Source organism: Elephas maximus, chromosome 3 (assembly GCF_024166365.1).
Source record: "Elephas maximus indicus isolate mEleMax1 chromosome 3, mEleMax1 primary haplotype, whole genome shotgun sequence".
NCBI lineage: Eukaryota > Metazoa > Chordata > Mammalia > Proboscidea > Elephantidae > Elephas > Elephas maximus.
Window position 1 is genome coordinate 1,703,776 of NC_064821.1, and position 26,512 is coordinate 1,730,287.

Sequence of the window (26,512 nt, forward strand, 5' to 3'; positions counted from 1 at the left end):
GGCGGCGTAAGGCGCGCGGGCCCTCGGCGGCGGCGCTCGAGACGCGGTGCGGAGCCGGGCGGCGGGGACGCGGCCCCCGCCCCGAACATGCGGAGGCCGGCCGAGGCGGCGGCGGCACGGGAGCGGGGGCCCGAGCGGGCGCCAGAGCCGGAGCGGGAGCGGGAGCTGGGCCCGGAGCGCAGGGCCGCGGCGCGCTGCTGAGGCGAGTCGGGGCCGCCGAGCGCGGCTGGCCGGGGCCACGGCGGAGGCCGAGAGGTAAGGACGCGCGCTCGCCGCGGACGCGCGCCCGGCCCCGGGACCGAGGGTGGCCACCCCGGCGCCCCACCCCGCGAACCCCACGGTCCAGGCCCTTCCCCCTCCGAGTCCGGGCTTCAGACCCCCGTCCCCTGCTGCGCTCACCCCCGTGGTCCGGACCCTCGCCCCCTGCTCCGTTCACCCCGGTGGTCCAGACCCCCGCCCCCTGCTCCGTTCACCCCCGTGGTCCGGACCCCCGTTCCCTGCTCCGTTCACCCCCGTGGTCCCGACCCCCGCCCCCTGCTCCGTTCACCCCGGTGGTCCGGACCCCCGCCCCCTGCTCCGTTCACCCCCGTGGTCCCGACCCCCGCCCCCTGCTCCGTTCACCCCCGTGGTCCCGACCCCCGTCCCCTGCTCCGTTCACCCCGGTGGTCCGGACCCCCGCCCCCTGCTCCGTTCACCCCCGTGGTCCCGACCCCCGCCCCCTGCTCCGTTCACCCCGGTGGTCCCGACCCCCGCCCCCTGCTCCGTTCACCCCCGTGGTCCCGACCCCCGCCCCCTGCTCCGTTCACCCCGGTGGTCCCGACCCCCGCCCCCTGCTCCGTTCACCCCCGTGGTCCCGACCCCCGCCCCCTGCTCCGTTCACCCCGGTGGTCCAGACCCCCGCCCCCTGCTCCGTTCACCCCCGTGGTCCGGACCCCCGTTCCCTGCTCCGTTCACCCCCGTGGTCCCGACCCCCGCCCCCTGCTCCGTTCACCCCGGTGGTCCGGACCCCCGCCCCCTGCTCCGTTCACCCCCGTGGTCCCGACCCCCGCCCCCTGCTCCGTTCACCCCCGTGGTCCCGACCCCCGTCCCCTGCTCCGTTCACCCCGGTGGTCCGGACCCCCGCCCCCTGCTCCGTTCACCCCCGTGGTCCCGACCCCCGCCCCCTGCTCCGTTCACCCCGGTGGTCCCGACCCCCGCCCCCTGCTCCGTTCACCCCCGTGGTCCCGACCCCCGCCCCCTGCTCCGTTCACCCCGGTGGTCCCGACCCCCGCCCCCTGCTCCGTTCACCCCCGTGGTCCCGACCCCCGCCCCCTGCTCCGTTCACCCCGGTGGTCCCGACCCCCGCCCCCTGCTCCGTTCACCCCCGTGGTCCCGACCCCCGTCCCCTGCTCCGTTCACCCCGGTGGTCCGGACCCCCGTCTCCTGCTCCGTTCACCCCGGTGATCCGGACCCCCGCCCCCTGCTCCGTTCACCCCCGTGGTCCCGACCCCCGCCCCCTGCTCCGTTCACCCCCGTGGTCCCGACCCCCGTCCCCTGCTCCGTTCACCCCGGTGGTCCCGACCCCCGCCCCCTGCTCCGTTCACCCCCGTGGTCCCGACCCCCGCCCCCTGCTCCGTTCACCCCGGTGGTCCCGACCCCCGCCCCCTGCTCCGTTCACCCCCGTGGTCCCGACCCCCGCCCCCTGCTCCGTTCACCCCGGTGGTCCCGACCCCCGCCCCCTGCTCCGTTCACCCCCGTGGTCCCGACCCCCGTCCCCTGCTCCGTTCACCCCGGTGGTCCGGACCCCCGTCTCCTGCTCCGTTCACCCCGGTGATCCGGACCCCCGCCCCCTGCTCCGTTCACCCCCGTGGTCCCGACCCCCGTCCCCTGCTCCGTTCACCCCGGTGGTCCGGACCCCCGTCTCCTGCTCCGTTCACCCCGGTGATCCGGACCCCCGCCCCCTGCTCCGTTCACCCCCGTGGTCCCGACCCCCGTCCCCTGCTCCGTTCACCCCCGTGGTCCGGACCCCCGTCTCCTGCTCCGTTCACCCCCGTGGTCCGGGCCCCCGTCCCCTGCTCCGTTCACCCCCGTGGTCCGGACCCCCGTCTCCTGCTCCGTTCACCCCCGTGGTCCGGGCCCCCGTCCCCTGCTCCGTTCACCCCCGTGGTCCGGACCCCCGTCCCCTGCTCCGTTCACCCCCGTGGTCCGGACCCCCGTCTCCTGCTCCGTTCACCCCCGTGGTCCGGGCCCCCGTCCCCTGCTCCGTTCACCCCCGTGGTCCGGACCCCCGTCTCCTGCTCCGTTCACCCCCGTGGTCCGGACCCCCGTCCCGTGTCCCCTGCTGCGTTCACCCCGGTGGTCCAGATCCCCGCCCCCTAGTTCAGACCCCAGCTCCCCAGTCCACACACCCGTGCCTTGCTTAGTCCTATCTCCTGAATCGCTACTCCAGACCCGCCGCCCTCAGTGAGCCTTACCGACCCCCATAGTTCAGGCTCCCTGTCCACCACCTTCATGGACGGCCCACTCCAGCCCTGTCCCCACTGACGCTCCCACTCCAGGTCCAGCCGCCCCCACTGGTCCTGCCACTGCAAACATTGTCGTCCCCCCCCCCCCGCTCCCCGTCCTGCTGCCCACCTCTGACCCTCATACTCCAGACCGATGTTTCCACTGACCCCCCCAGTCCAGGTCCAGCCGGCTCTACTGTCCACTTGGTGTGGCATCACGTCCCCCCTCCACTCCCTCTGATACTGAAGCCCACCCCCCTCCCCGTCCACCTGGCCCCACCTGGTCCCTTCCCCCTCCGACAGCCCTGCCTGCCGCACACGGCGCACTCTCGCCCCTCTTGGGCCCTGGGACTCTTGAGGACGGGGCGAGGGCGACTTGGGGTGGGGACGGGGTCCCGCGAGCGGGTGGGTCGGGTGGACCTGTTGCGGCGCTGCTCGGGAACTCCCGGCTCTCTGCGGCCGCGCCGCCCCTTCCGTCCTGGCCACCGGCTTTGTTTTCCGGAAACACCGGATCCGGGCGGGCCACTGCGCTGGGCCTGGCGACACGCTCGCTCCTCGCGCGCCCCGAGTTTGCTTTGGGGAGGACGTTCACATTACGGGGCGTGAGCGCGCCCGTTGTTACACCTCTTTCCGGCAGCATTATGTGCAGGAGGGGGTCCCTCCACGGTGCACCCCATCAGTGCAGGCGGTTGGATGGTCATCCCTGGGGCTGCAGCTCTGGGAGGCCTGGATCTCCACCCCCAGGAAAGGCTCAGTGAGGGGTGGGAGTCGATCAGGCCTCAGCCTAGGGGAAATCAAGGGGAAACGCAACGGTGGGGTGGGGGCGCGCGTGCAGGGGTGTGGGGTGGCGGTGGCGCCGGGAAATCCCCAGGGCGGAGGGCGGGGGCACCTGCTGCTCCAAGAGCTGACTTCGGGGCCCACAGGCTCCAAGGGGAAGTCGTTTTCCGTTGCCTCTGCTCCGTGAGGGCTGGAGGGGCCCTGCGGATGGAGGCTGCTGGGGGCCAGTGGGGTGGGGACTGGCGGCCCCAGTGGAGGGGCAGGTATATTTCAGCCAGCGTTCACCAGGTGGAGGTGAGGGGCTGGGGTGAGAGTGAGGCCTGCAAGTGCTGGCCGCACTCCCACCTCCCGTTTCTCTAGAGCACCTTAGGGAGAGGGTGGGTACAGGGCTGTGGGTCCTCACATCCAACAGGGCCACACTGCTGAAAGGGCAGGACTTTGCAGGCTTTTCCTTAGTTGTCTGAAGGTTCTGTAATTACATGGTGGTGACTTGAATGTTGCAGGAGGAAGCAAGTGAGGCCTTTTTAAGTGGAGTGCTTTAGCATCTGTGGTCTGTGCTTGGGGACACCCGTAAGCACATTGCTCTGGGAGGCCAGCCGTCCAAGTAGTGAGGTTGTGCCTATTCCAGACCACCTGTGCATTGACAGGTGGGCAGGCATACACCTCTAGAGGGGCCTGGGGCCTGGCCTCCTTGGGCACTGGCCGTGTCCACACAGGGACCTGGACCAAGGCCGTACTTCAGGACAGTTGGCACTGTCCTGGCCGTGGCCAAGTGCTCCCCTCAGTTGTGGTGGGTGTGGTCCACGTTTTGCAGGCACTGTCCCCACAATCTGCTGTGGACCCCGAAAACCCAGAGGGGCAGGATGAGCTCTGCCCCACAGGAGCCTGCTCCACGGAGGCCTCGGTGCAGTGGAGCCCAGCGGAGGGGTGGGGGCTCACTGGGTTGGCAATGGCAGCGAGGTGGGCAGCGTAGGCTCTCCTGTGTCCAGCCCCCTGTCCTATGTCCTGGTGGGTTTGGCTGATGCCGTGTGGGATGCTCACTGTGCCCATTAGAGGAGGCGGAGTCCTAGGGATGGGGCACCCCGTGGTGCCAAAACAGATGGAGTGAAGACTGCGACGTCTACAGAGGTCTGGGGGCTGGGAAGGCCCACCTGACAGCTGCTCTGCGTACCCCTGTCACCATGAGGGCCCTGCTGCAGCCGCTGTGGTCTATAGCCTGGGAGCCCGGCTGAGAGCCCAATTCACAGATGACGAATCCAGGCTGGGACTCATGGGCCCCAGGAGCTGGGCTGGGTGCCTGTTTCACGGATAACAAGTCCAGGCTGAGACTCTCGGGCCAGGGGGACCTGGGGTTTGGCCTGTGGCCTGACTCACCTGAGCCTTTCACTCTCCGTGGGGGGCGGGGCGGGATGTCTCGTCTTCCGGCTGAGGAGTCTCCTTGAGTCCTGTCCAGGTACCCTGTGCATGGACACACCTGCCCAGGCAATGCTGCACCCTGATCCCTCTCTCGAAGCCTGTTCAGGAGTGGCAGGGCCGCACCCTAGGCTGGGGTAGAGTTGGGGATATGCATTGGATGGGCCTCGGGAGAACCCCAGCGCACAGTTTCTAACCACAAATGCAGGAAAGTGCACCTGAAACATTTCTGTGGCCCTGTGCATGAGGTTTGAGGAGGGCCTGCTGGCTTCTTGGTCCCTGACTTGATGACACTTGGGCCTGGCGTCGGGGGCGGTGAAGACATGATGCTCAGTCCAGCCCAGCCTCTGTGGTCACTTCTGCACAGGGTGCTCCACACACCGTATCTTTGCTTGCTCTGGTCCCCTTCCTCCCCTCTCTGCCCTGTGTCCCCACCCCCTGTACCTTGTCACCCTGCCCCCGGCACCAGATAGTGGGCACAGGGTGTCATGGGCTGTTGACTGTGGCAACAGGGGCCGGGGATGTCCTCCATGCTTCCTGCCACCTTCTCTGTCACCCGAACGGCAGCTGTAATCAGAAGTCTTGGCTCATTTTTTAAATAATTCAGGTTCTGCCCAGCACCTTCTAACATCTTCTCGTTTTTCCTGGTGTCGCCTCACCAGTGTTGCTTCCCTGGGGTCCTGTCGGTCTGAGCGTGTCTCCTCACAGGCAAGACAAGCACTGAGGGGGGCGCTTTAGCTGATATGGGTGCTTAGGCCGAGTGGAGACCCTGCCTCGGCCCTGCAGCGGCTGCTGGCATGAGGACAGTGCCACCCCGCAGCTCCTCACAGTTGCTAATGCAAAGTGTACGCAGGGTTCTTTGGGGGTGCCTGGAGTGGGGGGTCCCTGAGAGCCTGACACCAGGAGAGAAGGAAGCAGACCATCGTGTGAACAGTATCACGTTGTCACAGTTTTCCGATTCTGTGTCTGCAAACTCTGCAGCTCACCAAGATTCACCTATGACCCCAAAATCCCCCCACATGGTGCTCTCATGGTCCTTTGTGGACAGAGAGGCAAAAAATTTGAATCACCCACCATGTGTCTTTCCAGCTGAGGTCAAACAAAGCTGCTGTTAGGATTGATTTGTGTCTCCAAAAGACACACTGAAGCCCTTACCCCAGTACTGTGAGTGCAACCTTGTTTGGGGAGACAGAGCTTTTCTCAAGGCTGTGATCCATTAAGGAGGCCATGCTGGAATAGGATGGGGCTGATGCCAGCTGGGAGATCATAAAAGGGAGGGACAGACAGTCGCAGGCTGGGAAGACACCATATGGGAACCCGTCTGCAAGCCAAGGACGCCACGGATGGTCTGGGCCACCAGAGCTGGAAGAGACCAGGAAGGATCCCTACAGCCTGCGGTGGGAGCACCGAGTGCCCACACCCTGACCCCAGACTCCTGGCCTCCAGAGCTGAGAGAGGGTGGATCTATTCTCTAGGGCCGCCCACACTATGTTTGTGTCACGGCAGCCCAAGGGGATGGAGACATGGGCGTGGTGTTCACGACACTTTATGGAACATCACTACCACCAGCAGCAGGATCCCTGTGCTTATGGACATATTTTCCTTCCTCAAGGTCCGTGCTTCTGTGCCCTGTACACAGATGCTCCACGTGCAGCCCAGCATCCACTGCCCCCGCCGCCCCTACCCTGCTGTCATTCCATCGCGTCCTGCCCCTTAGTCCTCCATCCTGTTCCTCTCTGGGTGTCCCCACGTCCTCTGCTCGGGGGAGCACACTGCACATCAGTGACAGGCCCGGCGCTCCCCAGTGCGGGGCTGGGCTCCCATCCCTGGGTCACGGCAGAGGGGTCAGGGGAGGTAGAAACAGATAAAAACCCACTGTTGTGGAGTTGACCCCGATCGTGGCGACCCCATGTGTGTCAGAATAGAAGGGTGCCCTGTAGGATTTTCAATGGCCAGTTGTTTAGAAGCAGATTGTCAGAGCTTTCTTCTGAGATGCCATCGCGTGGGCTCGAACCCCCCTCTCCCTGGTGAGGACTCCTCTAGAGAATTTCCCACCAGCCCGCACCTACATCCAGGAGTTAGAGCTGAAGGGGCCTCCGGGTACCGATGCCAGGCTCCCGGGGCAGCCCGCACCTGGGCTCAGGAAGCACGGTCTGGCCCAGGAGCTGGGCGTCCTGTTGGGAGGGGTCTCAGAAAGGAGGCAGGGTGCGTCCTTCTCCAGCCTTGCCCCCTTCCATCGTGGCGACACACAGGTGTATGGGATGCTGGGCAGTGTCTCCTCTGGTCCCTGTGGGACAGCTGCAGCGGTGTTGGTGGCATCTCTGGAGATTTGTCCTTCTCTGTGTGGTGTCTGGCTCCGTTCCTGTGCCATGATGCAGGACCCCAGGCTCACAGCTGCCCCGGCTTGGCCCCTGAAGACTGTGCATGCAGCCTCCTGGTCCTGTTTTCCAGCCCTTGGAGGCTTCAGAGGGAGGATTGAGACCTGGCCTTCTGGTTACCTGCTGGCTCCCCAAGCCCGGGAGGCTGGTCCTCCCTTTCAGACTCCTGCCTGGAGCCTCCAGAGGCTGGAGCCCTGCTGGCCTTGAGGCTGCTGCCCACACAGAGAACCCTGTGCAGCCTGGTGGGTTGGGGGATGTGTCTTATCCGGCCACCTGGGGTCCTGTCACCTCTGAGGCCAGGTGAGCGCCTTGTTGGGGCTTTCCTGTTCCCCACCAGGTGACCGAGGCTTCAGCAGGGACAGAGTGCTGCCTCCCCGTGCCTGCCCAGGCCTTGGACTCCCACTCTGTGAGGGTGACGAGTATTCAGGAGGGAAAGTGTGCTTGAGACCTCCAGACACTGCCCCACAGATACAGCATGAGCTACGTGGGAGAGTACAGGTAGCCCTGTGGCGGAATGGCAAGGTGGAGATAAGCACAGGTAACCGGCTTGTCTGGGAGCTAATCACGTCAACATGTAACCGGCATAAGAGTCATGGATGCCGTAGTTTATTAGTTTTTTTAAATATTGAAGAAGAGCCAGGGGCTGTTGAGTTGGTCCTCATGCCTGATGACCCTACACATGTCAAAGTAAAACTGTGCTCCATACAATTTTCGGGGGCTGGTTTTTCTGAAGTAGATCTCCAGGCCTTTCTTCCAAGGTGTCTCTGGGTGGATTTGAACCTCCAACCTTTCAGTTAGCGGCCAAGCGTGTTCGCTGATTGTGTTATCCAGGGCACTTCTTTTCCATATTATCATTGTTAGGTGGATGCCGTCGAGTCGGTTCCCACTTAGTAGCGATCCTTTGTAGGATAGAACAAGATACTGCCCAGTCCTGTGCCATTCTTACAGTCATTGTTATATTTGAGTCCACCATTGTACCTATTGTGTTAATCCATCTCATTGAGGGTCTTTCTCTTTTTAGCTGACCATCTGCTTCACCAAGCATGTTGTCCTTCTTCAGGGACTCATACTTCCTGATAACATGTCCAAGGTGCGTGAGACAGAGTCTCACCATTCTTGCGTCTCAGGAGCCTTCTGGCGGCACTTCCGTAGTAAGGCTTTGAAATCTAGGTGTGTGGTTTACGCTGACAGGTCATCCCATTTGGATGCTGAGTTCTCATCAGAAATACCACGTTTCATAAACTTCCTATGGCTGAAAGGGGAGATGGACACTCACACGCCCAGTGTGTTCAGATGCACGAGCCGTAGTCCCGAGGCTGAGGCGGGTGTTCTGGTTTAAATTGAAATCAGTTAGAAGTCCAGGTGCAGCTTTTTGGGGCTGACGTGTCCACCCGCCTCGCCGGGCCTGAGCTGTGGCGTAGCTCCCATTACTGCCCAGGGGACTGTCGTGGGGCCCCGTGCGTATCACGAGCTGCCAGGAGCTGGGCAGAGACATCCCCTCCCCACTGATGTCCGTGGTGGCTTCCATGCCTGTGAGCCTCGGGGGGTGCCGTCCTGGGCACGGTGGGTGTGATGAGGGTCTTGAACTGCATCTGGCGTGGTCTCTGGGGGCAGTCGTGGCCCCCGGGGGCGGCGTGGGGATAGGCTGCAGCCCGCCGTCCCTGTGATGCCCTGTGGCACCCCCCACTTGCCTGAAGTGTCTGTGGGGGCGCTGCCCCGTCCAGTGGCACCGAGACAGCGCTCGAGACGTGAGTCGCACAGCCTGAGGTGCTCTGGGTGCCTGTTTCACCGTGTGGTGCAGCCAACACTGCAGTCTACTTCCGGAACATTCCGCCCCCTGCCTGTCCACCGCCCTGGCCTTTGAAGCGGACCAGTCAGGCCTGGCTCCCTCCTGCTCTTTGGAGGAGAGTGGACTAGCCTTTCAGCACAGGGTCTGGTCTCCGTGGAAACTGACCAACAGCCTGGGATCCTGCCTCCTTGTCCCCATGGAACCTTCCAGGTGCCTCTGGCCTTGGGAGGCCAAAATAGAGCCCTGCCCTCTTGTTTGTGTAGGTACCCCTGGGTGGTGCAAACGGTTAAGCGCTCGGCTGGTGACCAAAGGGTTGGAGGTTTGTGTCCACCCAGAGGTGCCTCAGAAGACAGGCTTGGTGATCTACTTCCGGAAGCTCAGCCATGGGAAGCCCTATGGGGCACAGTTCTACTCTGACACACGTGGGTCGCCACGAGTGCGGATTGACTACGCAGCAGCTGGTTTGGCTTTTGGCTTGGTTCTTGGTATTTTAAGTTGCAAAGCGATACACGCACATTGAAAATAACGTCACAGACAAGCATACAAACCGAAAACCAAACCCAGTATTGTCGAGTCAATTCCAACTCATAGCGACCCTATAGGACAGAGTAGAACTGCACCATAGAGTTTCCAAGGAGCGCCTGGTGGATTCGAACTGCTGACCCTTTGGTTAGCAGCCGTAGCACTTAACCACTACGCCACCAGGGTTGAGAAGCATAGAGAACTTTTTTAAAAAGTCACTCCCGGTCCAGGAGACAGCCGTCTGCCCTCTCCCCCATGTCTGAGATACTTGGAGGCGTTTCTGCACAGCCCACCGTGTTTGCCTCCCTGCTCCTCTGGGGCCTGGTTGTGGCGCCCCTTTTCGCAGGGACCCACAGGCCGGGTTCTGTCTGAGGAGGGTGGCATGGTGGCCTCAGATGATGTCATCCCCCACCAGTGGTGAGAGTCTGGGTGACGACTCAGCCTTCGGTCAGACAGGGATGACATGGTGTCTGGGGAGCCTGAGGGGACGGGGTTAGGCTGCTGTGCAGGGTCCCACCTGCGGCTTAGTGACACCTGGTGGCCCTGCTCACCCCCTTCCCACCCTGAAAGAACCTGCTGAAATCCCTGGTCATGTGGCAAGTCTGGCCGAAGGGGGAGAGGTGCACCTGGATGGAGGGGCTGCTGGTCCCTGGGGAGGGGCTGGGCCTCTGGGAGCTAATGGTGGCAGTGGGCCCGCTCAGCTCTGCTGCAGGGTGCTGGGCTGGGTAGGGATGCTCAGGGCCACCCACCCAGGAGCACATTGGCTCTGTGACGTCTGGGTGAATATAAGCACCCTATCTCTCCCATTCTGGCCCCCCAGACCCTCGCCAGGTGGCGTTGCTGGTGGTAGCTGCTGCTTCCCTGGCGTTTGGGGGCTGGGCTGCTGCAGCTACCACCAGGGTCCTTCTGACAGTCTCCCGAAAAGAGGCGGCTGTGGGGGACCAGTCCATGGGTGGGAAGCCCTCGCTTCCCCAGGTCTCCAGGCAGCACGCGGCTCACCAGTCCTCACCCCTCACCTGCAAAGCTGATGGGCGAGGCGCTTCAGGGACTGAAGGGCAGGGTGAGAGCCCAATAACCCAACCTGTCTTCTCGGGCTCCTCCTTGCCCCCTCTGCTGCGCGACCAGGCCCCCAGAGACCCTTGTGAACAGCCCTCTGCCCTTCCTTTTAGAACTTTCTGCACGCATCTGTGCAGACACGCGTCGTGTACACGCGGGCGAGGCTGTGACACACCCACCTGTAACAGGATGCTCTGGCGTTAGTTATCTACTAGTTCCTCTCTGTTGCAAATGACCTGTTTGGACATTACAGTGGTTTGTGCTGCGGCTGCGTTGAAGTGAATGGGACCCCCTTCCTGGTAGGCGTCCCCACAGGTTAGCACGGGGGAGAGCTTGTCAGGAAGCCTCCAGACATGGTCCAGTTTACCTGCCCACCGAGGGCTTCCCGTCCCCCTTGCCAGTACCAGGTGTGCACACGTGCACATGTCGACAGGAGCCCTGGTGGTCCAGTGGTGAGTGCTGGGCTGCTAACTGAAAGGCTGGCAGTTTGAACCTGCCCAGTGGCTCTGTGGGAGAAACACCTGGCGATCTGCGCCCACAAAGATCACAGCTCAGGAAACCCCATGGGACAGTTTTCTGCCACGTGGGTCGCCGTGAGTTGGGATTGACGGCACACGACAACTGCACGTGTACTGAAACCCTCCGATGCTGGGGAACGTGGGGTGGTGTGCATGGTAGCGGGCCTGCCGTTGTCACAGCAGTTGGTTTTGCGCCCTCCCCGGGGACCAGCTGTGGCTCCCTGCTCCTTATGGCCGCCGTCTGTCCACTCTTCAGTGTGACGTGTCCGTGTGTCAGTGGTTTGGATGAGGGTGTGTGGACAGCATGTCTTCCCTGTCGCTGAACTCCTGCAGACAGCACGAACACACGCATGCCCTCACGTGTCAGGTGATGTGGCGGTGAGGAAGGGCTGGGAAGGGGTGTCACCTGGAGATGTTTGTGCTGTGGGAGCCAGCTGCCCCCCAGGAACCCGGAACAGCCTGTGCAAAGGTCCTGAGGTGCCCCTGCCCTCCCAGTGTGGGCCCGAGTCATGGGGAGAGGGGGAGTATGGCAGATCATGTGGGAGACCCCTGGGTGTGACCCCATTCCAGAGCCCACTGTGAAGGGAGGTGCAGAGCTGGGGCTGCTCCTGCCTGTGGCCTGGGAACTCTGGGCCTTGTTGGGTTCTGGCTGCCACCACAGGGGCAGGGGTCCCTATGGAAAGGGCCCCCTCTCCTGGGTCAGCCGTGGAGGCCTGAGTGTCTGGCTCCGCCTGTGTTGGGCAGTGGGTAGGTGGCTCCTGTTTGTGCTTGCTGAGACCCCTGGCCTGTGCCCGGGTCAGGCACCCACCCACTCCCTCCCCGATGAGCGACCCTGAGGCCAAGGCAGTGGAGCCGTCGTAAATCCCGGCACAGAGGCTTGTTGCTTGTCAGAACTTGGGTCATGGGTGGCATGTGTTCTGTGCATGGTGGGCGCCTGGTCTCCTGGGGCTGCTCACACAGGGCGTCCTCACACGTCTGCAGTCCCACTGACTGCCTGTGCACGGGAGTCTTGACTGCACCGCTGCCCCAGGCTCTGCCCCCGGCACTGCTGACACAGGGTCAGCTCATTGTCCAGGGGCTGTCCTGGGCATCCTGGGCACTGTGAGGCCTGCCACGGGGTCGGGTCGTTCCCCGGGGGCCATCCTGGGCACTGTGAGGCCTACCATGGGGTCGGGTTGTTCTCCGGGGGCCGTCCTGGGCACTGTGAGGCCTGCCACGGGGTCGGGTCGTTCCCCGGGGGCCGTCCTGGGCACTGTGAGGCCTACCATGGGGTCGGGTCGTTCTCCGGGGGCCGTCCTGGGCACTGTGAGGCCTACCATGGGGTCGGGTTGTTCTCCGGGGGCCGTCCTGGGCACTGTGAGGCCTGCCGCGGGCTGTAGCTCTGTGTTCCCCCCACACCCTAGCCCTGGCCTGGGGTGCTGCTGGTGAGGTCAGCACAAGAACTGTGACATCACTGAGTGGGGATGGCAGAGAAGGCCCCCTGCTGGGGGGGGGTGCTGACCTTGGGCCCGACAAGATGGAGGGTCCCCAAGAGGACACAGCAGGTAACCTGCTGATATGGGCGCAGGGGCGTGCAGCCCTGTCAGGGGCCGATCTGTGCACATGGCTCTTGTCATTGGGGCAGGCTGAGCCCGGGAAGGGGGCTGGCCCCTGGGTCAGTGTCAGCCATGACTGAGTGGGCTGCTGGCATGGGGGGTGGGGCTGGGGGGATCCAGTGAGTGTGACGGTGGCAGTCTCCTCCCTGCGGCTTGCCCCGCCTCACTTCCCCCTGGCATCCTGGGCTGACCATGCAGGTGTGGGTGGAGGTGACCGCAGGCCTCTGCCCCTCCGTGGGTGCTGGTCTCAGCCCGGGTGAATCAGTGTCTTTGTTCCCAATTCTCTTCTGTTGTACATGTGGCTCACTCTCCCCACACCCCCTCACCTCCTGGGGACGCCCCTGGGTGGGGGCAGTGCAGTCCAGGTGATGCCTGGCACTTGGGGTGCTTGTGCCGAAGCCGGCCACCTTCTGGAAGCATCTACCAAGCCCTCATGTTGCAGCGGGCAGGCAGCTCCACTGAGCCTGAGGCGGGGCAGGGCTGGTGGCCTGGCCCTGGTCTGGGGAGGGGGCGCGGGGCGTCCCTGGGAGGTCCAGGGTCTGTTGGGTGGCCTGGCTGGTGAAGGGCATCCCCGGTCCTGGCGTGTCCCCTCTGCTGAGCCACCTCAGTTCCCTGTTCATCTCCTGTCTAACTGGGCAGCTTCTCACCTCCGTCCTGACGAGAGACCCATGAGCACAAGGACAGCAGTGCAGACAGAGGGATACAGGCCTCATGCAGGGCCCCGAGTATGGGGTGGGCCTGGGCCTGGTCGGCCATGTGAGCGGACAGAGCCCCCCACAGGGTCTCTCTAGACTTGAGGAGAACACCTTTCCTGAGGCTGTGGGAGGTGACGGTCAGCCGCTCAGGAAATGCTTGATGGCACTGCTGTTGCTGTCTCCAGCCAGACCTGGCAGCGTTGGAGCTGCCGTCCCTGCCAGGACCAGCTCCCTTCGCCATGGCAGTGCCCGGCAGACCCGGCACAGAGGGCGTCCCGGCTGTGGTAGGCACAGGCCCCGGGCCCCCTGCTCTGAGTGGGCGTACACAGAAGACACGGCGAGCGGCTCTGGGACCAGCAGCCTCTCCTTGGGGTTGGTTGCCTCCACAGTCCAGGTCCAGAAAGCACCGTCAGTCGGGCCAGGAGGCACTTGGGACCCCGCTTGGGACTCACTGTGACCGTGAGGCCTGGAAGCAGAAGACGTAGCTGCTGAGAGGGAGAGAGACGGATGCACAGAGAGGCCTTGGTCTAACCGGCTATGCTTTCTGGAGCACACCGTTGTCATGAGAAAAGGTCCTTCCTCCAGACGTTCTTGAAGGAAGGAAAGTCAGAGTGGATCTGTTTGGGGAAGCCAGGGCACAGGGTTGACTGTTCCTGAGGGTCAAGCAGTAGGAGAGTTAGTGCTTCTAGAAACAGGGGGGTGGGGCTGGGTGGTGCAAGGCAGCCCATGAGCTCCGTCACTTGCCTTCCTGGTGCACACCAGGGAGCTGTCCTTTGGTGCAGCCATGCCGGGGACTGGGCCCTGCCTGACGGAGTCACCACTGTTTCCCTGAGGACAGCTACGTGAAAAAGATGGATGATCACAAGTGCCGGCGAGGACGCGGGAAAGTCGTCCCACCCAGCAGTCCTGCTCCTATGTGTCTACCCAAGAGAAACGAAAACATGTCCAGGCAGAAACCTGCACGTGTGTTCATAGCAGCACGATTCGCAGGAGCCAGAAAGTGGACGCAACCGAGGTGTCCGTCAGCAGGTGATAGAGCGACATGGTGGCCTGTCCACATGATGGAGAGTCACTCGCCGCAGAGAGAGGTGAAGCTCTGCCTCCTGCTGTGACACAAGGCTGGCCATGTCCCTCCCTGGTGGGGTCTCAGGGGCTCTGCCCACAGGCAGGTGAGGCTTGTCTTGTGAGGGCTGGCAGGTGTGGCTGCCCTTCACACGGCCACCCAGCGGGGAGGGGCCAGGGGCCATGTGGAGCGTGCAGACGCACAGGAGCGCAGGTGTGGATTTCCTCAGTGAGGGCCTTGCTGCACACAGATGACGGTGCCGCGGATGACGCTTGTGAGCCATGTTCTCGCTAGAGCGTCTCGGCTGGCTGCATCACCGTCCCCGCCGGGCAGCGGCCCACGGGCTTTTCTGCTAGAGCTGTCGAGTGAAGTAGCAGAGACGTGCCAGAGCCTTTCCTGCTGGTCATCGAGGTGACCAGTGGCTGGGCTGGGTCTCTGCTGAGGACAATGACGGTGTCCTCACACACAGGGGGACATCCTCCTCAGGCCAGGACGCTCTGAGGTGGTGACATGCCCCCTGACCAGTGAGCTGACCCTCCCCAGCAGACCCCATCAAGGAAGACCCCCAGGGGTCCTGTGGGGGCCCCAGCACCCACTGTCCTCCATGCGCATGGTTGGGAGAGGGGATGTGTTGCAGTGGGGCTCTCTGCACCTGGAGACCACATGCTGTGCAGCCCAGCTCCCAACCCCGGGGTGACCTGCGGCTGCTGCAGGTGCCCTCCGTGGGCCTGACCTGGTTTTCTTGGGCCAGGGTCCTCTGTCGGTGGTTGGGCCAAGAGCAGGCCATCTGCCTGCCATTGTTCGTCGGACCCAGGCTCCAAGCTCCCACCCCCTGTTCTCCAGGCACACTACATCCACAGCACACTCCTACAGTGTGTGTCCCCCCAGACATGGGCCCTGGGATTGGGCCCCCTGCAGGTGGGGGGATGGCTGGCGCGCATCTGGGTCCTCCTGCCGCCCTTCTCCCGAGGGCCTGGCTGCAGCCCCCGCGCCTCTTGATCTCAGGATGCTCTTGGCCTCGCCCTATGCATCGTCACGCCTGAGCCCATGCTGGGGGCAGCATGATCCTGTCCGCACGGGCCCCTCGAGCATGAGCAGCAGTGCCACCTAAAGCGGGTGCAGTTACACAAGACGTGTATCCTGTGCAGCTGTGCCCCATGCGCCCGGAGGCCCCCCAGAGCCTGGACGAGGGTGCTGTGTCATGTGCATACTTCCAAAGCTCTTTCCAGAGCCACTGCCCGCTCCCTGCAATGTTGGCCCGAGGCAGGTCCTCCTGCCCTGTTGGCCTCGCGGCTGGTCAGAGGCAGCTCCTGCCCCCCAGGCAGCCAGGCGATGTTGCCAGCCTTGTGCCCTCCCTGATGACTGTGCCGTGGGGTCCCTGGCCTGCGGCCCACCCTAATCTGTGCCTGTTTCCCCACAGCTGGGAGCCGAAAGATTTAGGGCGACGGGACCTGCCAGCAGAATGCCTTCACCCTCTGAGCACGACCCCGAGGCCACCAGGATGAGCGCCGCGGCCGGGCTCTGGAGAGCCCCCCCATCACACTAGCTGGGCTGCGGGGCCTGCCCGCCTGTCTGCCCACCGCGGGCTGCGATGGTGTGCTAGCCAGCACCAAGCACCGCCACCTCAGGTTTCCGCAGGCTTGGGATTTGCACGGCAGAGTCACCGTGGAGAGGCCAGGGTACCACAAACTGATGGATTTTGACAAGAAAGGAGGGAAAGGGGAGTCGGAGGAGGCTCGGAGGATGTCCAAGGCTGGTGGCAGCCGGAGCAGCCACGGTGTCCGCGGCTCAGGGGCCAGCTCGGGGGTCCTGATGGTGGGCCCCAACTTCCGTGTCGGCAAGAAGATCGGCTGCGGGAACTTCGGGGAGCTCCGCCTGGGTGAGGCGTGGCCCTGTGCGGCTTGCGGCAGGGTGTGGGGAGGGCAGCCCCTCTGTGGAGAGCCAGCCCACTTGACCACCCCTCCTGCAGGTCCCTGGGGCACAGGGGTCTCCCTGACGGAGCTGTCTGCGGGTGGATTCCCTGAGGTTTTGGGAGGAGCGTGGGTACTCTGCCCCCTGGGGGTGGCTGTGAAGTCTCCACGAGGTGGTGTGGCTTCTCGGCCACGGGCCAGGGACAGGCAGGCAGCTGGAGCTGCAAAGCGCCTGGCTGAGCCTGTCTCCAAGTGCAGGCTGGCTGGTCTGCACGCTCTGTGACTCACCGCGAGGACAGGTCAAGGTCCCTGCCTGGAACCAGAGCCTGTGCCCTGTCTGGCTGGGACTAGGACCACAGGCCTCCTCGAGTCTGCTCGCCCACCGTGCGGGCCCCTCAGGCATGGTGCCGGCCAGGGCGTGTAGCCTCAGCCCTGTCTCTTTGGCCCAGGAAGCGGCAGTTGTAAGGGCCAAGGGCCCAAAAGCCATGTCTGCTGGTGGGCGGGACACGCAGGGCGGGTGGCGGGGTGGTCGCCTCAGACCCTGAGCCTGCTGGACAGTGTTGGGAGGTGTCCGCCCTGGGGAGACACGCCTCGGTGGAGCCCAAGGGTGGCCCAGTGGCTCAGCAGGGATGTGCAGTGCTGCGGGGACTTGAGGTGGTCTCCAATGGCTCTATTCTTGCACAGTGGGAGGTGGTGGCAGAGACAGGCAAGAGCGTCGCTTCCTTCTCACCTGGGTTCTTGCTCAGTACCTTTTCTCTGAGAGGACCTGTGTGTCCCTGCCCTTCCTTCCTGTGCGGTGGTCCCATCGTGGCCATCCCATGAGTGTGTGTGTCCCTTTTCCTGCTCAGCGTCTTCCGGATTGTTTCCAGATTTGGGCTGTAGTGAATAAAACTGCCCTGAGTTTTCTTCCGTATGGTGTTTTCACGAAAGTGTTGGGTCAGACAGCAGGCGTGTGCAACCTGATGGGGAAACGCCAGGCGGCCTTCCAGAGTCCTGGCACCATTTTAACTCCCACTGGCTGTGGCGAGAGCGGCGGTTTCCACTTGGTGGCGTCAGCCTCGTTAGTTTTGTGCGTGTCACTGGGTGTGTCGTGTTCTCCTCGGGGCTTTATTTGTGCGGCCCTGGTGACTGATGATGTTGAGTACTGTTTGCCTGCCCGTAATGGGTCTTTTTTCCTCTGGTTGTCTTTTAAGTTTTCTTTCTTGTCTTCGCTCTCAGGATTTACTTGTGTTGTGTCGAAGTGTGGGTTTTGTGTGTGTGTTTATCCTGCTTGGGATTCATTGAGCGTCTTGGGTCTGTATATTGGTATTTTTCATTAAATTTGGGAAAAGTGTAGCCCTGATTTTTTTGTCACGACTTTCTTCTTGTGCTTGGATTCCAGTTGCACGTCTGTTGGGAGCGTGTGGCCTATTCTCTCCCTTCAGTTTGGATGGTTTCTGTTGCCCGGTTGTACGGTCACTTTTTTTGTTTTGTTTTATTGTAGTTCAGGTGACAGTTTACAGAAAAACCAGTTTCTCATCAGTTAGTACACACGTTGTTGTATGACATTGGTACGAACTCGACGACATGTCAACCACTCTGCCTTCTAGCTCTGGGTTCCCTGTCACCAGCTGTCCTGTCCCCTCCTACCGTGAGGTCCCTTTTTGTCTGCATTGTACAAATTTCTGCTGAGTGTTTCCAGTCAGTTTTTGACATCGTAAGTGGTGGTTTTCAGTTCTAGAATTTCCATTTGGTGCTCTCTCTCTCTCTCTCTCGAGGTTTCCCATCTGCTCGTTCATTGTGGCCCCTCTTAGTCTCTGTTTCTTCGACTTTTTCCCTGTTTCGTGGCACCTCGTGGTTAAGTGCGTGGGTTTATGTTGTCATCAGGAGTTGAGTTTTGCTTTAGGGGCTTCTCTTGATCCCGTCAAGGATCGGCCCGTGGCTGTGTTGGGGCGGGTCTGAGGTTGGACATGATGGGAGGTGGCCCAGCCCTTGTCCTGGGATAAGGGGCCCTGGGTGGTGGGCCTGCAGCATCTCCCACCTGGTGCAGCCCAGCCCCTCAGGCCTTGTCCTCCATCAGCCTCGCAGATGCTGTGTGTGTGGCTGAAGCTGTAGGGACCGCACGCAGCTTTAGGGGCCCTTCTCGGTGCAGCCCCCATCCTATATTTGGCAAATGCCAGGCCCCTCAGCAGCCTGCTGAGTGAGCCCAGGAAGACACAGGGCTGCTGTGTTCTGTTTTGATCAGTCTTAGGCAAGCGAGAGCATGCTCGTGCGCTGGTGGGCCAGTCCTGTGGGGAGGGAGCGGGGGTCCTCAGGATGGGCTCCAAGGGGGCAGAGGCTTGCTGGAGCCGAGGCGCTCAAGGGAGCAAGCTGGACAGTGTTGAAAACTGAGGCCACAGAGAGGGGGCAGCCGGGATGAGGGCGGAGCATGGGGTCTCTGGGAGACGAGGTGCAGGTTTGGTCAGGACAGCCACAGCAGGGGGCTTGCTTCCAATCGGTTGGCAGCAGGACTGGAGCCACCCTGTGGAGGGGGCGGGTCACGCAGGGTCTTGGGGGAGCCTGGGCCTGGCCCTGCTGTCCTGACCACCCTGCTCCCTCGCAGGGAAGAACCTCTATACAAACGAATACGTAGCCATCAAACTGGTGAGTCCCTCCCTCCACCCCACCCCCCAACCAAGCACGCCCCTCCCGTGGGGCCCCGAGGGCCAGACTGCCCTGGGTCTGCCCGAGCCCCCTCCTGTGTCTCTGCCTGGAGCTGGGTCCCCGGTGCCACCCCACCCTCACCCCCAGGAGCCGATCAAGTCACGCGCCCCACAGCTGCACCTGGAGTACCGCTTCTACAAGCAGCTAAGCACGGCAGGTATGTGGGGGGCGGGGGGCGGGCATGCCGTCTGTCCACGGCACCTCATCTGTCCGCTTTCCGTCTCTGTCCCCAGAGGGCGTCCCCCAGGTCTACTACTTCGGGCCGTGCGGGAAGTACAACGCTATGGTACTGGAGTTGCTGGGACCCAGCCTCGAGGACCTGTTTGACCTCTGTGACCGCACCTTCACGCTCAAGACTGTCCTCATGATCGCCATCCAGCTGGTGGGGGGCCGAGGGCGGGGCCGTGGGGGGACCAGGTGGGCAGGCCGTGGCTGAGGCTGAGGCTGTGACTGTAACTGTGGCTGCGACTGACTGAGGCTGTGGCTGTGCTGTGGCTGAGGCTGTGACTGACTGAGGCTGTGGCTGTGACTGCCGCTGAGGCTGTGGCTATAACTGTGACTGAGGCTGTGACTGGCTGTGGCTCTACTGTGACTGTGACTGAGGCTGTGACTGGCTGAGGCTGTGACTGAGGCTGTGACTGTGACTGAGGCTGTGGCTGAGGCCATGACTGGCTGAGGCTGTGGCTGAGGCTGTGGCTGTGACTGAGGCTGTGACTGTGGCTGTGGCTGAGGCTGTGGCTGTGGCTGAGGCTGTGGCTGTGGCTGAGGCTGTGGCTGTGACTCTCACTGAGGCTGTGGCTATAACTGTGACTGAGGCTGTGACAGGCTGTGGCTCTACTGTGACTGTGACTGAGGCTGTGACTGGCTGAGACTGGCTGTGGCTGAGGCTGTGGCTGTGACTGTGGCTGTGACTGAGGCTGTGACTGTGGCTGTGACTGAGGCTGAGGCTGTGACTGTGGCTGTGACTGAGGCTGTGACTGTGGCTGTGACTGAGGCTGAGGCTGTGACTAAGGCTGTGACTGTGGCTGTGACTGAGGCTGAGGCTGTGACTGAGGCTGTGACTGTGGCTGTGTGTGACTGTGACTGAGGCTGTGACTGTGGCTGAGGCTGTGGCTGTGACTGTGGCTGAGGCTGTGGCTGTGGCTGTGACTGGCTGTGACTGAGGCTGTGACTGAGGCTGTGACTGAGGCTGTGACTGTGGCTGTGACTGAGGCTGAGGCTGTGACTGAGGCTGTGACTGTGGCTGTGACTGAGGCTGTGACTGAGGCTGAGGCTGTGGCTGAGGCTGTGGCTGTGACTGAGGCTGTGACTGAGGCTGTGATTGTGGCTGAGGCTGTGGCTGTGACTGAGGCTGTGATTGTGGCTGAGGCTGTGGCTGTGACTGTGGCTGTGACTGAGGCTGTGACTGTGGCTGTGACTGAGGCTGTGACTGAGGCTGAGGCTGTGGCTGAGGCTGTGGCTGTGACTGAGGCTGTGACTGAGGCTGTAGCTGCTGAGGTTGTGACTGGCTGAGGCTGAGACTGTGGCTGTGGCTGAGGCTGAGACTGTGGCTGAGGCTGTGACTGAGGCTGTAGCTGTGGCTGTGACTGAGGCTGTGACTGACTGAGGCTGAGACTGTGGCTGTGGCTGAGGCTGTGACTGGCTGAGGCTGTGACTGAGGCTGTAGCTGTGGCTGTGACTGAGGCTGTGACTGACTGAGGCTGAGACTGTGGCTGTGGCTGAGGCTGTGACTGGCTGAGGCTGTGACTGAGGCTGTGGCTGTGACTGTGGCCGAGGCTGTGACTGGCTGAGGCTGTGGCCGAGGCCGTGACCGTGGCCGAGGCCGTGACCGTGGCCGTGGCCGTGACCGTGGCTGAGGCCGTGACCATGGCCGAGGCCGTGGCCATGGCTGAGGCCGAGGCCATGGCTGTGGCTGTGACCGTGGCTGAGGCTGTGACCGTGGCTGAGGCTGTGGCCGTGGCTGTGACTGTAGTTGTGGCTGAGGCTGTGGCTGTGACTGAGTCTGTGACTGTGGCTGTCGCTGTGGCTGAGGCTGTGACCATGGCTGAGGCTGTGGCTGTGACTGGCTGTGGCTGTGACCGTGGCTGAGGCTGAGGCTGTGGCTGAGGCTGTGGCTGTGACTGAGGCTGTGACTGTGGCTGTGGCTGAGGCTGTGACCGTGGCTGAGGCTGTGACCGTGGCTGAGGCTGAGGCTGTGACTGTGGTGAGGCTGTGACTGTGGTGAGGCTGTGACTGTGGTGAGGCTGTGACTGTGGGTGAGGCTGTGACCGTGGCCGTGGCTGAGGCTGTGACCGTGGCTGCGGCTGAGGCTGTGGCTGAGGCTGTGACTGTGGCTGAGGCTGTGGCTGAGGCTGTGACTGTGGCTATGGCTGTGGCTGAGGTTGTGACCGTGGCTGAGGCTGTGACTGTGGCTGAGGCTGTGGCTGTGAGTGGCTGAGGCTGTGACCGTGGCTGTGGCTGAGGCTGTGACTGTGGGCGAGGCTGTGACTGTGCCTGTCGCTGTGGCTGAGGCTGTGACCGTGGCTGAGGCTGTGGCTGTGACTGGCTGAGGCTGTGACTGTGGCTGTGGCTGAGGTCCCCCCACCCACCCCCACAGATTACACGCATGGAGTATGTGCATACCAAAAGCCTCATCTACCGGGACGTGAAGCCAGAGAACTTCCTGGTGGGGCGGCCGGGCACCAAGCGGCAGCACACCATCCACATCATCGACTTCGGGCTGGCCAAGGAGTACATTGACCCCGAGACCAAGAAGCACATCCCGTATCGCGAGCACAAGAGCCTGACCGGGACTGCCCGCTACATGAGCATCAACACCCACCTGGGCAAGGGTGAGCTGTGGACGTGGAGGGGCACCAGCACCACCTGGGCAGGGTGGGCTGGGGGGTTGGGCCCGGCCCCCGCATCACTGAGCTTCCCCTGCCTCCTCCCTGCAGAGCAGAGCCGCCGCGATGACCTGGAGGCCCTGGGCCACATGTTTATGTACTTCCTGCGTGGCAGCCTCCCCTGGCAAGGGCTCAAGGTGGGTCCTGGTGGGGTAGGGTGCCCCTTTCCAGGGAGCATGGCCTGACCCCACCCTGCCCTCCTGCAGGCGGACACGCTCAAGGAGCGCTACCAGAAGATTGGCGACACCAAGCGGGCCACGCCCATCGAGGCGCTCTGCGAGAACTTTCCGGGTAAGGGGGGACCTGTGGGTGCTGGCCACTCCCTGGGGCGTGCCGAGGCACTGCTGGGCTCTCTCCACAGAGGAGATGGCCACGTACCTGCGCTACGTGCGGAGGCTGGACTTTTTTGAGAAGCCTGACTACGAGTACCTGCGCAAGCTCTTCTCCGACCTCTTTGACCGCAGCGGCTTTGTCTTCGACTACGAGTACGACTGGGCCGGGAAGCCCCTGGTACGTGGGGGCCGGGGGGAGCTGGGCGGGGCCCCAGGGCTGCCGCCGTCCTGACGCCCGTCCCTCCGCAGCCCACGCCCATCGGCACGGTGCACCCTGACTTGCCCGCACAGCCCCAGCTCCGTGACAAGGCCCCACCGCACCCCAAGCACCAGGTGAGGGTGGGTGGGTCTGACGGGGAAGGGTGTGCGCGGGAGCCGCAATGACGTTTGTCGCCCCTCACGCAGGCCCTGAACTCCACCAACGGGGAGCTGAATGCAGACGACCCCACGGCCGGCCACTCCAACGCGCCCATCACGGCGCCTGCGGAGGTGGAGGTGGCCGATGACACCAAGTACGCCTGCGGGTGGGGGGACGGGGGCGACACCAGGCCGCCAGGGTCCCCTCCGATGCTGAGCTGCCCGCCCCCTGCCCCCCACCCCCAGGTGCTGCTGCTTCTTTAAGAGGAGGAAGAGGAAATCGCTGCAGCGACACAAATGAGCCCACTGGGTGCAGACCTGCCGTTGAGCCCCTCGGGCATGAACTGGCGATAGGCCACAGCCGCCCAGGCAGACCTGCCACCGCCGGATGCAGAACGTGGGCTGCTGGGCACGATGCCACGACCCCACTCCACGTGGGGCTCTCCTTCACGTAAGACTTTGGCCGAGATTTCTACACCTGTGTCTAGTCCTCCCCTCCGAGAGCATTAACTATTTAAACACAGAAACTCAGCAGAGGCCGCCCGCTGCCCGTCTGTGGCAGGAGCGGGGCAGGCTCTGCCGCAGTGTCATAAAGTCCAGCTCATCTCCCTCCATCCAAAGGCCGTTTTCTCAGGGGGGCAGGGCTGGGCGCTGCTGCTCATGGGCCCGGCCGGGGCGCCGCCGGGTGGTGCTTACCAGGGCCTGTGCGTAGGGATGAGGCCCCCGGGCCCCCCAAACCAAAGGGGCAGGCAGGGGTGGGAACGTGGCCACCCCAACCAAAATGCTGCACCAAAGCTCAGCAGCCCCACTCAGCCTCGCCCGGCCCTGTGTGTGGCCGGCTCCTGCCAGGCAGGTGGCTGTGATGCACCTGATTCCAGAGGCTAGGTCCCAGCACCAGACCTGTGGGGACATCCTCCCTGGTGTGGCCGTCTGGGCTCCTCCCACGTCCGGTGCAGCTGGTGACAAAACCGCCTTAAAGTCCCCGGCGCGGCCTCAGGGGCGTTTGCAGGGCCCAGGGCGGCCGCAGCTGCCGGGCAGGCAGGCAGGCGGGCGGCAGTCGTGCGAGTCTAGTTCTTGCTTTACAACGTGTACAGAAATGGCATTTACGTTTCTCTGATGCTTCCTTGAAGCCATAGGACTTAGGGGCTTTTTTAAAAAAATTAAAGAAAAATGAAACCAATCTCAAGTGTGGTGTCTCTTCCAGGGGCTCAGAGGCAGGCAGCTGCCCCAGAGACCGACTCCCTTCTGGTCTGGGTGGAGGGCAGTGGGGCTAGGGGACCAGGGTAAGCCCCTACTGGAGGGACTACAGGAACATCAGGGCATGAGAAACAGAAAACAGCGATAGAACTGAAATAAATTTATGAGCTCAGCCTGTGGTGTTTTCTTTTGGCTTATTAACCTGATCAAGATGACCAGAACCCACAGACACATGCAAACTAAAAAATAACCCAAACCCACTGCCGTCGAGTTGACTCTGACTCATAGTGACTGTATAGGACAGAGTAGAGCTGCTTCACAGGGTTTCCAAGGCTGTAATTTTTACAGAAGCAGACTGCTCATCTTCCTCCTGCGGAGTTGCTGGTGGGTTCGAGCTGCCGGTCTTTTGGTTCGCATTTAACCACTGTGCCCCCAGGGCACCTAAACAGTAATCTAGATCTATGCAGACATGCTTGAAACCCTAAGCGGAAGGTCTTGGTTTCAAGGAGAAATGCCAGCCACCCACAGAGGGCTCTGCTAGAGGCTATACCTCCAGCCAGCCCTGCCACTGCACCCCCACGGCTCACCCCACTGATAGAGCAGACTGGAGCCATCATCTCCACCACGGACACCAGACCCAAAAACGTCTCGCAGGGATTCCATGCAGCGACGACATTGGCAGCGACCTAGTCCATCCCCTAAAGCAGCACAGAACCACCATAAGGGTAAACCAGGTCTACACTAAAGCCACGCCCAAACCTCCAAAGGAAGGAAGAGAAAAACTCCTCAGTCCCAGGGCATGGCCACACCACCAGGCAGTCCACGTCTACCTAAGTGTGAAAAAAGCTAAGGCCAGTCCAGGCCAACAAGTGCATGACCTACGGTTTCCAGGGGTGCCTTTGAGACACAGCATTTCTGGGGGAGAATGTAAAAGTAGACATAAGGGTGAGGCACCATCTGGCAATTTTGTTGTTGAAGGGGAAAAGAGAGAACCATGAAATGGGGACAGACACCACCACCTTCTCATCGCCAAGATAGAAAAAAAATCCACCAGAAAATCTGAACTTCCCTGCAATGACAGGTGGCATTAAACTAGAAATTTGTGAAACACCCCAATGCAAAAAACATGAACAAAATAAATGGATTTGTACAAAGAAAATCTCACACCCCACAAAGGAGCCCTGGAAGAACCCACAGAAGCAGAAGAAGAGAAGTCAACACCTAAACAGAAGTTTGATGCACTCTACCAACGAGCCAAATACTCTACCAAAGACTAGAAAACGTTTGAAGATACAAGAAAAAATCACAAGTTGAAAATTAAAAAGCTAAGAGCAGAAATGGACACAATCAGGAAAACAGCTGATTGAATTCAGGAAAGAAATGAAAAAAGATGGAGAAATTCAAAATAAATTGCAAGGTGCCTAAGATTCAAAAGTGGAAATTTTAAGAAAGGGCGTCAAAGGCAGAAAAACGAGAATGGAGAGAGAACAAGAAGTAAAAAGGGTCAGAAAGAGCATTGAGGAAATGGAAGACAGGTGAAGAGGGAAAAGTATTCTCATTAATATTGGGAGAAGTGAAGCAGAACTAGTATTTAAAATTATCACCCGAGAACCTTCCAGGAATAGAGACCTGAATACCCACATTGAAAGGGCCCACTGGGCACCAAGGAAAACGAAATCAGAATAATCAGCTACAAGACCCTTCCTAGTAAGCCTGTGGTAAAACCCTCAGGGCCCGCAGGCAAAAAGATAATTTACAAAGGCGAAGAAGCACGACTGGCCTCTGACTCTTCGAAGCCAATATGCAAAGGAAGGTTCAGTAAAAGAAAACGTGAGCTGAGGGCTCTGTTCAGCCAGGCGGTCCTTCAAGAATCAAGGCTACAGAAAATCTATTTTCAACATAAAAACTTGGGAAAACACTACAGCCGTCAGCCCTTCCTGAGCAGCTTTCTAAAAGATGTGCTTCATCCAACCAGGAGAGGGAAACACCAGCAAGATGACGGAGGGTGAGCAGCTAAAATCTATAAGACAGTGAGGATGAGGGTGGGAGACTGAGGGACCAGTGTTTTATGTTGTGACAAAGTAGGAGTAACACAACTGTAAAAGGGAGAAGGGAATCAAACAGAATGAGCCCGCTGGTTGCTCTATAGGCATGGGTTGAAGTTACGGAAAACCAGTACTGTTGGCCTAAGTGTGGATGAGCAGCTTCACGCTGTGGTCCGTCCACACGGTGAAGGACACACAGCTGTGCAAAGCAGCACACGCTGAACTGCTATGGCATGATTTCTCACTTTTCCATTATAAAGTGAGAAAAGCAAGGTGCAAAATATCTACAGTACACTACTCTTCGTGGAAGAAAGGGGAAACAAATCAGACTAGTTACCTGTGGAGGGCGGGGGCAGGGCAGGAAGAGCAGGGGAGTAGGGACACGGTAATGCAGGGAGTAGAGAGTAACACTTCTCTGAGAACATGACTCCTGGGAAAGTTCCCCATAACCAAAAATACGTTAAGGTCAATCAACCCCTACCTCACACCGTGTACAAAAATTCACTCAAAATGGATTAACAACCAAATATAAGACCTAAAACCATACAAGTCTTAAAATATAGGGGCACATCTTCAGGACCTTGCATTTGGCATTGGATTCTCATGCCACCAAAAGCATAAGCAACAAAAGACAAAATAATTGGACTCCATCAAAATAAGTTTTGTGCATCAAAGGACATTTATTTTTAAAGTGAGAAGATAACCTACAAAATGGGAGAAAATGTCTGGGAGTCATCTGATAAGAATTTAATATCCAGAATATATGATGAGCTCTTAACATTCAACAAAAAGACAACCCAATCAAAAAGTGGACA

General features: G+C 61.2%; 1 protein-coding gene across 3 annotated transcripts; it reads left to right on the forward strand.

Annotated features, from left to right (window-relative positions):
- Window positions 1–51: 51 nt before the first annotated feature.
- CSNK1G2 (casein kinase 1 gamma 2) lies at window positions 52–24,060 on the forward strand. 3 transcript variants are annotated; one of them, XM_049876208.1, is made up of 12 exons: window positions 52–255; window positions 15,710–16,168; window positions 18,781–18,821; window positions 18,969–19,038; window positions 19,115–19,263; window positions 21,478–21,712; window positions 21,818–21,903; window positions 21,973–22,057; window positions 22,128–22,276; window positions 22,348–22,431; window positions 22,504–22,610; window positions 22,702–24,058. In XM_049876208.1, exons 2-12 carry the CDS (start codon window positions 15,982–15,984, stop codon window positions 22,754–22,756), a joined length of 1,248 nt encoding a protein of 415 aa, XP_049732165.1. In that variant the 5' UTR covers window positions 52–255; window positions 15,710–15,981; the 3' UTR covers window positions 22,757–24,058. The 3 variants fall into 3 exon arrangements, with proteins under 3 accessions (XP_049732165.1, XP_049732166.1, XP_049732167.1); XM_049876209.1 differs by lacking the exon at window positions 22,348–22,431 and having other exon boundaries at window positions 22,702–24,060; XM_049876210.1 differs by lacking the exon at window positions 22,702–24,058 and having other exon boundaries at window positions 22,128–22,251; window positions 22,504–22,597.
- Window positions 24,061–26,512: the final 2,452 nt, after the last annotated feature.